This window comes from Procambarus clarkii, chromosome 49 (assembly GCF_040958095.1).
Source record: "Procambarus clarkii isolate CNS0578487 chromosome 49, FALCON_Pclarkii_2.0, whole genome shotgun sequence".
NCBI classification, from domain to species: domain Eukaryota; kingdom Metazoa; phylum Arthropoda; class Malacostraca; order Decapoda; family Cambaridae; genus Procambarus; species Procambarus clarkii.
Window position 1 is genome coordinate 26,669,421 of NC_091198.1, and position 12,972 is coordinate 26,682,392.

Here is a 12,972-nt window from a genome sequence, read left to right on the forward strand (position 1 = left end):
AGTGGGGCTGGAGCTACAGGTCTAGCACAAACCCTCTGCCAGTAGAAGGAGGCTGGAGCTACAGGTCCAGCACGAACCCCCTGCCAGTAGAGGGGGGCTGAAGCTGCAGGTTCAGAACCAACCTCTGCCAGTACAGGGGGGCTGGAGCTACAGATCCAGAACCAGCCCCCTGCTAGCAGAGGGGGGACTGGAGCTACAGGTCCCGCACCAACCATCTGTCATTAGAGAGGGGGGTGGAACTACAGGTCCAGCACCACCCCCCTGCCATTAAAGGGGGCTGGAGCTACAGGTCCGGCACCAACCCCCTACCAGTAGAGAGGGGTGGATGGAGCTACAGATCCAGCCCCAACCCCCTGCCAGTAGAGGTGGGGCTGCAGCTACAGGTTCAGCACCAACCCCCTGCCAGTAGAGATGGGCTGGAGCTACAAGTCCAGCACCAACCCTCTGCCAGTAGAGGGGGGTCTTGAGAAACAGATCCTGGACCAACCCCCTGCCAGTAGAGGTGGGCTGGAGCTACAGGTCCAGCACTAACCTCCAGCCACTAGAGGGGGGCTGGAGCTACAGGTCCAGCACCATCCCCCCTGCCGGTAGAGGGAGGCTGGAGCTACAGGTCCAGCACTAACCCCCTGCCAGTAGAGAGGGGGGTTGAGCTACAGGTCCAGCTCCAACCCCCTGCCAGTGGAGGGGGGCTGTAGCTACAGGTCCAGCACCAACCCCCTGCCAGTAGAAGGGGGCTGGAGCTACAGGTCCAGCTCCAACCCCCTGCTAGTAGAGGGGTGGGGCTGGAGCTACAAGTCCAGATCCAACCCCCTGCCAGTAGAGGGGGGCTGGAGCTACAGGTCCAGCACCAACCCCCTGACAGTAAAGGTAGGCTGGAGATACAGGTCCAGCATCAACCCCCCCCCCCCTGTCAGTTTAGAGGGGGGGTAGCTGGAGCTACAGGTCCAGAACCATCTCCCTGCCAATAGAAGTGGGCAGGACCTGTAGCTCCTGGAGTAGAGTGGGGCTGGAGCTACAGTTCCACCACCAACCCCCTGCCAGTATAGGGTGGTGGAGCAACAGGTCCAGCACCATCCCCCCTGCCGGTAGAGGGAGGCTGGAGCTACAGGTCCAGCACTAACTCCTTGCCAGTAGAGGTGGGCTAGAGCTACAGGTCCAGCTCCAACCCCCTGCCAGTAGAGGGGGGCTGGAGCTGCAGGTCCAGAACCAACCCCCTGCAGGTAGACGGGGGCTGGAGCTACAGGTCCAGCACCAACCCCCTGCCAGTAGAAGGGGGCTGGAGCTACAGGTCCAGCACCAACCCCCTGCCAGTAGAAGGGGGCTGCAGCTACAGGTCCAGAAATAACTCCCTGCCAATGGAGGGGGGGGGGCTGCAGCTACAAGTCCAGCACCAACCCGAAGCCATTAGAGGGGGGGGGGGGCTGGAGCTACAGTTCCACCACTAACCCCCTACCAGTAGAGGGGGGCTGGAGCTACAGGTCCAGCACCAACCCCCTGCCAGTAAAGTTGGGGCTGGAGCTACAGGTCCAACACCAACCCCGTGCCAGTAGAGGTGGGCTGGAGCTACAGGTCCAGCACCAACCCCCTGCCAGTAGACGGGGGGGGGCTAGAGCTACAGGTCCAGCACCAACCCCGTGCCAGTAGAGGGGGATGGAGCTATAAGTCCAACACCAACTCCCTGCCAGTAGAGGGAGGGGGTTTGGAGCTACAGTTCCACCACCAACTCCCTGCCAGTAGAGGGGGGCTGGAGCTACATGTCCAGCACCAACCCCCTGTCAGTAAAGTTGGGGCTGGAGCTACAGGTCCAACACCAACCCCGTGCCAGTAGAGGTGGGCTGGAGCTACAGGTCCAGTAACAACCCCCTGCCAGTAGAGGTGGGCTGGAGCTACTGGTTCAGCACCAACCCCCTGCCAGTAGAGGGGGAGGGGGTTGGAGCTACAGGCCCAAAACTAACCCCCTGCCAGTAGAGGGGGGGGGGGGTTGGAGCTACAGGCCCAAAACCAACCCCCTGCCAGTAGAGGGGGGGGGGGTTGGAGCTACAGGCCCAAAACCAACCCCCTGCCAGTAGAGGGGGGGGGGGGGGTTTGGAGCTACAGGCCCAAAACCAACCCCCTGCCAGTAGAGGATAGCTGGAGCTACAGGGCCAGAACTAACCCCCTGCCAGTAGGGGGGGGGCTGGAGCCACAGGTCCAGCACCAACCCCCTGCCAGTAGAGGGGGGCTGGAGCTACAGGTCCAGTACCAACCCCCTGCCAGTAGAGGGGGGGCTGGAGCTACAGGTCCAGCACCAACCCCCTGCCAGTAGAGGTGGGCTGGAGCTACAGGTCCAGCACCAACCCCCTGCCAGTAGAGGGGTGCTGGAGCTACAGGTCCAGCACCAACCCCCTGCCAGTAGAGGGGGGCTGGAGCTACAGGTCCAGCACCAACCCCCTGCCAGTAGAGGTGGGCTGGAGCTACAGGTCCAGCACCAACCCCCTGCCAGTAGAGGGGTGCTGGAGCTACAGGTCCAGCACCAACCCCCTGCCAGTAGAGGGGGGCTGGAGCTACAGGTCCAGCATCAATCCCCTGCTAATAGAGGTGGGCTGGAGCTACAGGTCCAGCACCAACCCCCTGCCAGTAGAGGGGCTGGAGCTACAGGTCCAGCACGAACCCCCTGCCAATAGAGGTGGGCTTGAGCTACAGGTCCAGCACCAACCCACTGCCAGTAGAGGTGGGTTGGAGCTACAGGTCCAGCACCAACCCCCTGCCAATAGAGGTGGGCTGGAGCTACAGGTCCAGCACCAACCCCCTGCCAGTATACGTGGGCTGGACCTACAGGTCCAGCACCAACCCCCTGCCAGTAGAGAGGGGTTGGGGCTACAGGTCCAGCACCAACCCCCTGCCAGTAGAGGTGGGCTTAAGCTACAGGTCCAGCACTAACCCCCTGCCAGTAGAGGTGGGCTGGAGCTACAGGTCCAAAAATAACTCCCTCCCAATAGAGGGGGGCTGGAGCTACAGGTCCAGCACCAACCCGAAGCCAGTAGAGGGGTGCAGGAGCTACAGGTCCAGCACCAACCCCCTGCCAGTAGAGGGGGGGCTGGAGCTACAGGTCCAGCACCAACCCCTTGCCAGTAGAGGGGGGCTGGAGCTACAGGTCCAGCACCAACCCCCTGCCAGTAGAGGGGGGCTGGAGCTACAGGTCCAGCACCAACCCCTTGCCAGTAGAGGGGGGCTGGAGCTACAGGTTCAGCACAAACCCCTTGCCAGTAGAGGGGGGCTGGAGCTACAGGTCCAGCACCAACCACTTGCCAGTAGAGGGGGGCTGGAGCTACAGGTCCAGCACCAACCCCCTGCCAGTAGAGGGGGGCTAGAGCTACAGGTCCAGCACCAACCCCCTGCCAGTAGAAGGGGGCTTGAGCTACAGGTCCAGCACCAACCCCCTGCCAGTAGAGGGTGGCTGGAGCTACAGGTCCAGCACCAACCCCTGCCAGTAGAGGGGGCATTAGATACAGATCCAGCACCAACCCCCTGCCAGTAGAGGGGGGCTTGAGCTACAGGTCCAGCACCAACCCCCTGCCAGTAGAGGGGGGCTTGAGCTACAGGTCCAGCACCAACCCCCTGCCAGTAAAGGTGGGCTGGAGCTACAGGTCCAGAACTAACTCCCTGCCTGTAGAGGGGGGCTGCAACTAGAGGTTCAGCACCAACTTCCTGCCAGTAGAGGTGGGCTGGAGCTACAGGTCCAGAAATAACTCCCTGCAAATAGAGGGGGGGCTGGAGCTACAGGTTCAGCACCGACCCCTGCCTGTATATGGGGGCTGGAGCTACAGGTCCAGCACAAACCTCTTGCCAGTAGAGGTGGGCTGGAGCTACAGGTCCAGCACCAACCCCCTGCCAGTTGGGAGGGGTAGATGGAGCTACAGGTCCAGCCCCAACCCCCTGCCAGTAGAGGGAGGGCTGGAGCTACAGGTTCAGCACCAACCCCCTGCTAGTATGAAGGGGTGTGAAGCTACAGGTCCAGCACCATCCCCCCTGCCAGTATAGGTGGGCTGGAGCTACAAGTCCAGCACTAACCTCCTGCCACTAGAGGGGGGCGGGAGCTACAGGTCCAGCACCATCCCCCTGCCGGTAGAGGGAGGCTGGAGCTACAGGTCCAGCACTAACCCCCTGCCAGTAGAGAGGGGGGTTGAGCTACAGGTCCAGCACCAACCCCCTGCCAGTGGAGGGGGGCTGGAGCTACAGGTCCAGCACCAACCCCCTGCCAGTAGAAGGGGGCTGGAGCTACAGGTCCAGCACCATCCCCCCTGCCGGTAGAGGGAGGCTGGAGCTACAGGTCCAGCACTAACCCCCTGCCAGTAGAGGGGGGCTGAAGCTACAGGTCCAGCACCAACCCCTGCCAGTAGAGGGGGGCTGGAGCTGCAGGTCCAGCTCCAACCCCCTGTTAGTAGAGGGGGGGGGGGCTGGAGCTACAAGTCCAGATGCAACCCCCTGCCAGTAGAGGGGGGCTGGAGCTACAGGTCCAGCACCAACCCCCTGACAGTAAAGGTAGGCTGGAGATACAGGTCCAGCATCAACCCCCCCCCTGTCAGTATAGAGGGGGGTAGCTGGAGCTACAGGTCCAGAACCATCTCCCTGCCAGTAGAAGTGGGCAGGAGCTACAGGTCCAGCACCAACCCCTTGCTAGTAGAGTGGGGCTGGAGCTACAGGTCTAGCACAAACCCTCTGCCAGTAGAAGGAGGCTGGAGCTACAGGTCCAGCACGAACCCCCTGCCAGTAGAGGGGGGCTGAAGCTGCAGGTTCAGAACCAACCTCTGCCAGTACAGGGGGGCTGGAGCTACAGATCCAGAACCAGCCCCCTGCTAGCAGAGGGGGGACTGGAGCTACAGGTCCCGCACCATCCATCTGCCATTAGAGAGGGGGGTGGAACTACAGGTCCAGCACCACCCCCCTGCCATTAAAGGGGGGCTGGAGCTACAGGTCCGGCACCAACCCCCTACCAGTAGAGAGGGGTGGATGGAGCTACAGATCCAGCCCCAACCCCCTGCCAGTAGAGGTGGGGCTGCAGCTACAGGTTCAGCACCAACCCCCTGCCAGTAGAGATGGGCTGGAGCTACAAGTCCAGCACCAACCCTCTGCCAGTAGAGGGGGGTCTTGAGAAACAGATCCTGGACCAACCCCCTGCCAGTAGAGGGGGGCTGGAACTGCATGTCCAGCCCCAACCCCCTGCCAGTAGAGATGGGCTGGAGCTACAGGTCCAGAACCGACCCCCTGCCAGTAGAGAAGGGCTGGAACTACAGGTCCAGCATCAACCCCCTGCCAGTAGAGTGGGGCTGGAGCTACAGGTCCAGCACCAACCCTCTGCCAATAGAGAGGGGCGGGAGCTACAGGTCCAGCACCAACCCCCTGCAAGTAGAGGTGGGCTGGAGCTACAGGTCCAGCACCAACCCCCTGCCAATAGAGGTGGGCTGGAGCTACAGGTCCAGCACCAACCCCCTGCCAGTAAACGTGGGCTGGAGCTACAGGTCCAGCACCAACTCCCTGCCAGTAGAGGGGGGTTCGGGCTACAGGTCCAGCACCAACGTCCTGCCAGTAGAAGGGGGGCTGGGGCTACAGGTCCAGCACCAACCCCCTGCCAGTAGAGGTGGGCTGTACATGCAGGTCCAGCACCAACCCCCTGCCAGTTGAGGTGGGCTGGAGCTACAGGTCTGGCACCAACCCCGTGCCAGTTGAGAAGGGCTGGAGCTACAGGTCCATCACCAACCCCCTGCCAGTAGAGGGGGGTGGAGCTACAGGTCCAGCACCACCCTCTGCCAGTAGAGGTGGGGCTGGAGCTACAGGTCCAGCACCAACCCCCTGCCAGAATGGAGGGGTGTGAAGCTACAGGTCCAGGACCAACCCCCTGCCAGTAGAGGGGGGCTAGAGCTACAGGTCCACCACCACCCTCTGTCAGTATGGAGGGGTGTGAAGCTACAGGTCCAGCACTAACCCCCTGCCACTAGAGGGGGAAGGGGGTGGAGCTACAGGTCCAGCACCAAACCCCAGCCAGTAGAGAGGGGGGGGGGGGGGTGCTGGAGCTACAGGTCCAGCACCAACCCCCTGCTAGTTGAGGGGGGCTGGAGCTACAGGTCCAGCACCAACCCCCTGCCAGTAGAGGGGGCTGCAGCTACAGGTCCAGCACCAACCCCCTGCCAGTAGAGGGGGCTGGAGCTACAGGTCCAGCACCAACCCCTTGCCAGTAGAGGGGGGCTGGAGCTACAGGTCCAGAACCAACTCCCTGCCAGTAGATGGGGTTCTGGAGCTACAGATCCAGGACCAACCCTCTGCCAGTAGAAGGGGGCTGGAGCTACAGGTCCAGCACCAACCCCCTGCCAGTAGAGGGAGGCTGGAGGTAAAGGTCCAGCACCAACCCCCTGCCAGTAGAGGGGGCTGCAGCTACAGGTCCAGCACCAACCCCTTGCCAGTAGTGGGGGGCTGGAGCTACAGGTCCAGAACCAACTCCCTGGCAGTAGAGGGGGGCTGGAGCTACAGGTCTAGCACCAACCCCCTGCCAGTAGAGAGGGGTTGGAGCTACAAGTCCAGCACCAACCCCTTGCCAGTAGACGGGGGCTGGAGCTACAGATCCTGCTCCAAGCCCCTGCCAGTAGAGGGGGGCTGGAGCTACAGGTCCAGCACCAACCCCCTGCCAGTAGAGGGGGGCTGGAGCTACAGGTCCAGCACCAATCCCCTTCCAGTAGAGGGTGGCCGGAGCTACAGGCCCAGAACCAACTCCCTGCCAGTAGAGGGAGGCTGGAGCTACAGGTCCAGCACCAACCCCTGCCAGTAGAGGGGGCTGCAGCTACAGGTCCAGCACCTACCCCCTGACAGTGGAGGGGGGCTGGAGCTACAGTCCCAGCATCATCCCCCTGTTAGTAGAGGGAGCGAAGCTACAGGTCCAGCACCAACCCCCTGCCAGTAGAAGGGGGGCTGGAGCTACAGGACAAGCACTAACCCCCTGCCAGAAGAGGTGGGCTGGAGCTACAGGTCCAGCACCGACCCCCTGCCAGTAGAGGGGGGGCTGGAGCTACAGGTCAAGCACAAACCCCCTGCCAGAAGAGGGGGCTGGAGCTACAGGTCAAGCACTAACCCCCTGCCATTAGAGGGGGCTGGAGCTACAGGACAAGCACTAACCCCCTGCCATTAGAGGGGGTGGAGCTACAGGTTCAGCATCATCCTCCCTGCCCGTTGAGATGGGGTTGGAGCTACAGGTCCAGCACCAACCCCATGCCAGTAGAAGGGGGAGGGGGTGGAGCTACAGGTCCAGCACCAAACCCCCTGCCAGTAGAGAGGGAGGGGGCTGGAGCTACAGGTCCAGCACCAACCCCCCTGCCAGTAGAGGGGGGCTGGAGCTACAGGTCCAGCACCAACTCCCTGCCAGTAGAGGGGGGCTGCAGCTAGAGGTTCAGCACCAACCCCCTGCCAGTAGAGGTGGGCTGGTGCTACAGATCCAGAAATAACTCCCTGCCAGTAGAGGGGGGCTGGAGCTACAGGTCCAGAACCAACTCCCTGCCAGTAGAGGGGGGCTGGAGCTACAGATCCAGGACCAACCCCCTGCCAGTAGAGGGGGGCTGGAGCTACAGATCCAGCTCCAAGCCCCTGCCAGTAGAGGGGGGCTGGACCTACAGGTCCAGCACCAACCCCCTGCCGGTAGAGGGGGCTGGAACTACAGGTCCAGCACCAACCTTTTGCCAGTAGACAGGGAGATGGAGCTACAGGTCCAGCACCAAGTCCCTGCCAGTAGAGGGGGGCAGGAGCTACAGTCCCAGCATCAACCCCCTGCCAGTAGAGGGAGCTGGAGCTACAGATCCAGCACCAACCCCCTGTCAGTAGAGGGGGCTAGAGCTTCAGGTCCAGCACTAACCCCCTGCCAGTAGAGAGGGCTGGAGCTACAGGTCCAGCACAAACCCCCTGCCCGTAGAGGTGGGCTGGAGCTACAGGTCCAGCACCGAACCGAAGCCAGTAGAGGTGGGCTGTTGCTACAGGTCCAGCGCCAACCCCCTGCCAGTAGAGGGGAAGCTGAAGCTACAGGTTCAGCACCAACCCCCTGCCAGTAGAGGGGAAGCTGAAGCTACAGGTCCAGCGCCAACCCCCTGCCAGTAGAGGGGGGGCTGGAGCTACAGGTCCTGCACCAACCCCCTGCCAGTAGAGAGGGGGGTGGAGCTACAGGTCCAGCACCAACCCCCTGCCATTAGAGGGGGGCTGGAGCTACAGGTCCAGCACCAACCCCCTGCCAGTAGGGAGGGGTGGATGGAGCTACAGGTCCAGCCCCAACCCCCTACCAGTAGAGGGGGGGGGCTGCAGCTACATGTTCAGCACCAACCCCCTGCCAGTAGAGATGGGCTGGAGCTACAGGTCCAGCACCAACCCCCTGCCAGTAGAGGGGGGCTGAAGCTACAGGTCCAGAACCAACCCTCTGCCAGTAGAGGGGGGTCTTGAGAAACAGATCCAGGACCAACCCCCTGCCAGTCGAGGGGGGCTGGAGCTACAGGTCCAGAACCGACTCCCTGCCAGTAGAGGTGAGCTGGAGCTACAGGTCCAGAACCAACCCCCTGCCAGTAGAGGGGGGCTGGAGCTACAGGTCCAGAACCAACCCTCTGCCAGTAGAGGGGGGCTGGAGCTACAGGTCCAGCATCAACCCCCTGCCAGTAGAGGGGGGACTGGAGCTACAGGTCCAGAACCGACCCCCGGCCAGTGGAGGGGGGACTGGAGCTACAGGTCCAGGACCGACCCCCGGCCAGTAGAGGGGGGTGCTGGAGCTACCGGTCCAGCACCAACCCCATTCCAGTAGAGGGGGGCTGAAGCTGCAGGTCCAGAACCAACCCCCTGCCAGTCGAGGGGGGCTGGAGCTACAGGTCCAGAACCGACTCCCTGCCAGTAGAGGTGAGCTGGAGCTACAGGTCCAGCACCAACCCCCTGCCAGTAGATGGGGGCTGATGGTACAGGTAATAATGGGGCTGACACTGACCACAGGTGATAATGGGGCTGACATTGACCACAGGTTATAATGGAGCTGACACTGACCACAGGTGATAATGTGGCTGACACTGACCACAGGTGATAATGGGGCTGACACTGACCACAGGTGATAATGGGGCTGACACTGACCACAGGTGATAATTGGGCTGACACTGACCACAGGTGATAATGGGGCTGACACTGACCACAGGTGATAATGGGGCTGACACTGACCACAGGTAATAATGGGGCTAACACTGACCACAGGTAATAATGGGGCTGACACTGACCACAGGTGATAATGGGGCTGACACTGACCACAGGTAATAATGGGGCTGACACTGACCACAGGTAATAATGGGGCTAACACTGTCCACAGGTAATAATGGGGCTGACACTGATCACAGGTGATAATGGGGCTGACACTGACCACAGGTGATAATAGGGCTGACACTGACCACAGGTGATAATGGGGCTGACACTGACCACAGGTGATAATGGGGCCGACACTGACCACAGGTAATAATGGGGCTGACACTGTCCACAGGTAATAATGGGGCTGACACTGACCACAGGTAATAATGGGGCTAACACTGACCACAGGTGATAATGGGGCTGACACTGACCACAGGTGAAATGGGGCTGACACTGACCACAGGTGATAATGGGGCTGACACTGACCACAGGTAATAATGGGGCTAACACTGTCCACAGGTGATAATGGGTCTGACACTGTCCACAGGTGATAATGGGGCTGACACTGACCACAGGTGATAATGGGGCTGACACTGACCACAGGTGATAATGGGGCTGACACTGACCACAGGTGATAATGTGGCTGACACTGACCACAGGTGATAATGGGGCTAACACTGACCACAGGTAATAATGGGGGCTAACACTGTCCACAGGTAATAATGGGGCTGACACTGACCACAGGTGATAATGGGGCTGACACTGACCACAGGTGATAATGGGGCTGACACTGACCACAGGTAATAATGGGGCTAACACTGACCACAGGTGATAATGGTGCTGACACTGTCCACAGGTGATAATGGTGCTGACACTGTCCACAGGTTGAGGACCTCCGCAGGATGAGGGAGCCCGTCAAGAGGCTGGTGGAGGCTGGCCGGGTGTTGGCCGTCCAGGAAGACCAAGATGGCCGCCGCTCCGCCATGATAACTCTACAAGACGGACAGCTGTACCTCCACCCACTCCTGCGTCAGCCCACGCCCGCCCACGCCCACACCCTCCAGGTTACTTTATTACACCTACTAGTCTTACTGACATTACTGACTTACTGAGTTGTGATAACTAATATGATAACATTTTGTTATACAGGTATCAGCATGATTTATTTCATTTTCTGCAGAAGAGTGAGGTTGTGGGCGTGCTGGAGCCCTCCTGCACCTTGGCGTTCCTTGACCTCGGGTGGGCAGGGTCAACAAGAGGGCGGGTCACCATCCGGCTGACCCCTGACACTCCGCTGGCCAGACAGTTTGTGTTGTTGTGTACGGGCCAGCGGGGCCACACCTACCGCAACACTAAACTGTTGGAGGTGTGGCACAAGGGTAAGCCGGGGGAGTGGGTGAGGGGCGGAGACTACGAGAGGAATGATGGTGAGGGAGGAGCCCCACTGCTGCCTCACCTCCAGGGGCAGTACCGGGAGTCAGGCCGGGCAGGAGCTGTGTTTTCCTTGTATAGGCCGTGGGGTCCCAGGAGTGCCCAGTTCGTCATCATCACCAGGGACTGCCAGGATGGTGGCCAGTTTACAGATGTCTTCGGTGATGTGGTGAGCGGCCTGGATGTGGTGAGGGCAGCAGTCAACCACAGTGACATTACGGAGGTGACTGTGGTGGACTGTGGTGTTGTGCTGCCTCTCTAGTTCACTGTACCACCACCATCACTACTGTGGTGTTGTGCTGCCACTCTAGTTCACTGTACCACCACCATCACTACTGTGGTGTTGTGCTGCCACTCTAGTTCACTGTACCACCACCATCACTACTGTGGTGTTGTCCTGCCACTCTAGTTCACTGTACCATCACTATTGTGTTGTTGTGCTGCCACTCTAGTTCACTGTACCACCACTATCACCATGGACTGCGTGTTTTGATGCCAATGTAATTTAAGGACACACCTTTATCACTATATCATCATAACTTCACTATCTTTGGTATTTAACACTTTGGTATTTAAACTTTGGTATCATATACCTGACAATCTCGGCTGTATCACCATCAATGCTGTATCTTCCCAGTACTGTAACCTATCATTGTTGTATCTCTATAGCTTCACTATCACCTCTATATATCACCATCACCTCAGGACCCACACTTGGGGTCATATACTGACCATGTTGAGTAACAAATTGTTGGTGTTACTATATGACAGCTGTTGTCACTGTTATATCACCAACAGCTCACTATCACATAACACTATCACTGCTACACCAACATCATTTCACTTTCTCTGCATTATCACCTCACAGTGATAGATTTCCTCCTTACATTCACTGATATATCACCATCACTGCTACAGCACCACTGCTGCACCATCACTGTCATATCACTATCACCTCAGTATCACTGCTATATCACTACTATACTATCACTGCTATATCACCATCACCTCACAATCACTCAGGTGTGTTGTGATATTACCATACTGGTCCATGGTGTGTTGTGATATTACCATACTGGTCCATGGTGTGTTGTGATATTACCATACTGGTCCATGGTGTGTTGTGATATTACCATACTGGACCATGGTGTGTTGTGATATTATCATACTGGACCATGGTGTGTTGTGATATTACCATACTGGACCATGGTGTGTTGTGATATTATCATACTGGACCATGGTGTGTTGTGATATTACCATACTGGACCATGGTGTGTTGTGATATTACCATACTGGTCCATGGTGTGTTGTGATATTACCATACTGGACCATGGTGTGTTGTGATATTACCATACTGGACCATGGTGTGTTGTGATATTACCATACTGGACCATGGTGTGTTGTGATATTATCATACTGGACCATGGTGTGTTGTGATATTACCATACTGGACCATGGTGTGTTGTGATATTACCATACTGGTCCATGGTGTGTTGTGATATTATCATACTGGACCATGGTGTGTTGTGATATTATCATACTGGTCCATGGTGTGTTGTGATATTACCATACTGGACCATGGTGTGTTGTGATATTACCATACTGGACCATGGTGTGTTGTGATATTATCATACTAGATCATGGTGTGTTGTGATATTACCATACTGGACCATGGTGTGTTGTGATATTACCATACTGGACCATGGTGTGTTGTGATATTACCATACTGGTCCATGGTGTGTTGTGATATTACCATACTGGTCCATGGTGTGTTGTGATATTACCATACTGGTCCATGGTGTGTTGTGATATTACCATACTGGACCATGGTGTGTTGTGATATTACCATACTGGACCATGGTGTGTTGTGATATTATCATACTGGACCATGGTGTGTTGTGATATTACCATACTGGACCATGGTGTGTTGTGATATTATCATACTGGACCATGGTGTGTTGTGATATTACCATACTGGACCATGGTGTGTTGTGATATTACCATACTGGACCATGGTGTGTTGTGATATTACCATACTGGACCATGGTGTGTTGTGATATTACCATACTGGACCATGGTGTGTTGTGATATTACCATACTGGACCATGGTGTGTTGTGATATTATCATACTGGACCATGGTGTGTTGTGATATTACCATACTGGACCATGGTGTGTTGTGATATTACCATACTGGACCATGGTGTGTTGTGATATTACGATACTGGACCATGGTGTGTTGTGATATTACCATACTGGACCATGGTGTGTTGTGATATTACCATACTGGACCATGGTGTGTTGTGATATTACCATACTGGTCCATGGTGTGTTGTGATATTACCATACTGGTCCATGGTGTGTTGTGATATTACCATACT

At 57.8% G+C, this 12,972-nt stretch overlaps 1 protein-coding gene across 1 annotated transcript in view; it reads left to right on the top strand.

Moving 5' to 3' along the window:
* The window catches only part of LOC138351235 (peptidyl-prolyl cis-trans isomerase-like), a 54,418-nt gene extending 42,729 nt beyond the window's left edge, over window positions 1–11,689 (top strand). The window contains exons 2-3 of the mRNA XM_069302870.1: window positions 10,047–10,226; window positions 10,343–11,689. Coding sequence (XP_069158971.1) covers window positions 10,047–10,226; window positions 10,343–10,855 — 693 coding nt within the window. The 3' untranslated portion in view covers window positions 10,856–11,689. The remainder of the gene's footprint in view (window positions 1–10,046; window positions 10,227–10,342) is intronic.
* Window positions 11,690–12,972: the final 1,283 nt, after the last annotated feature.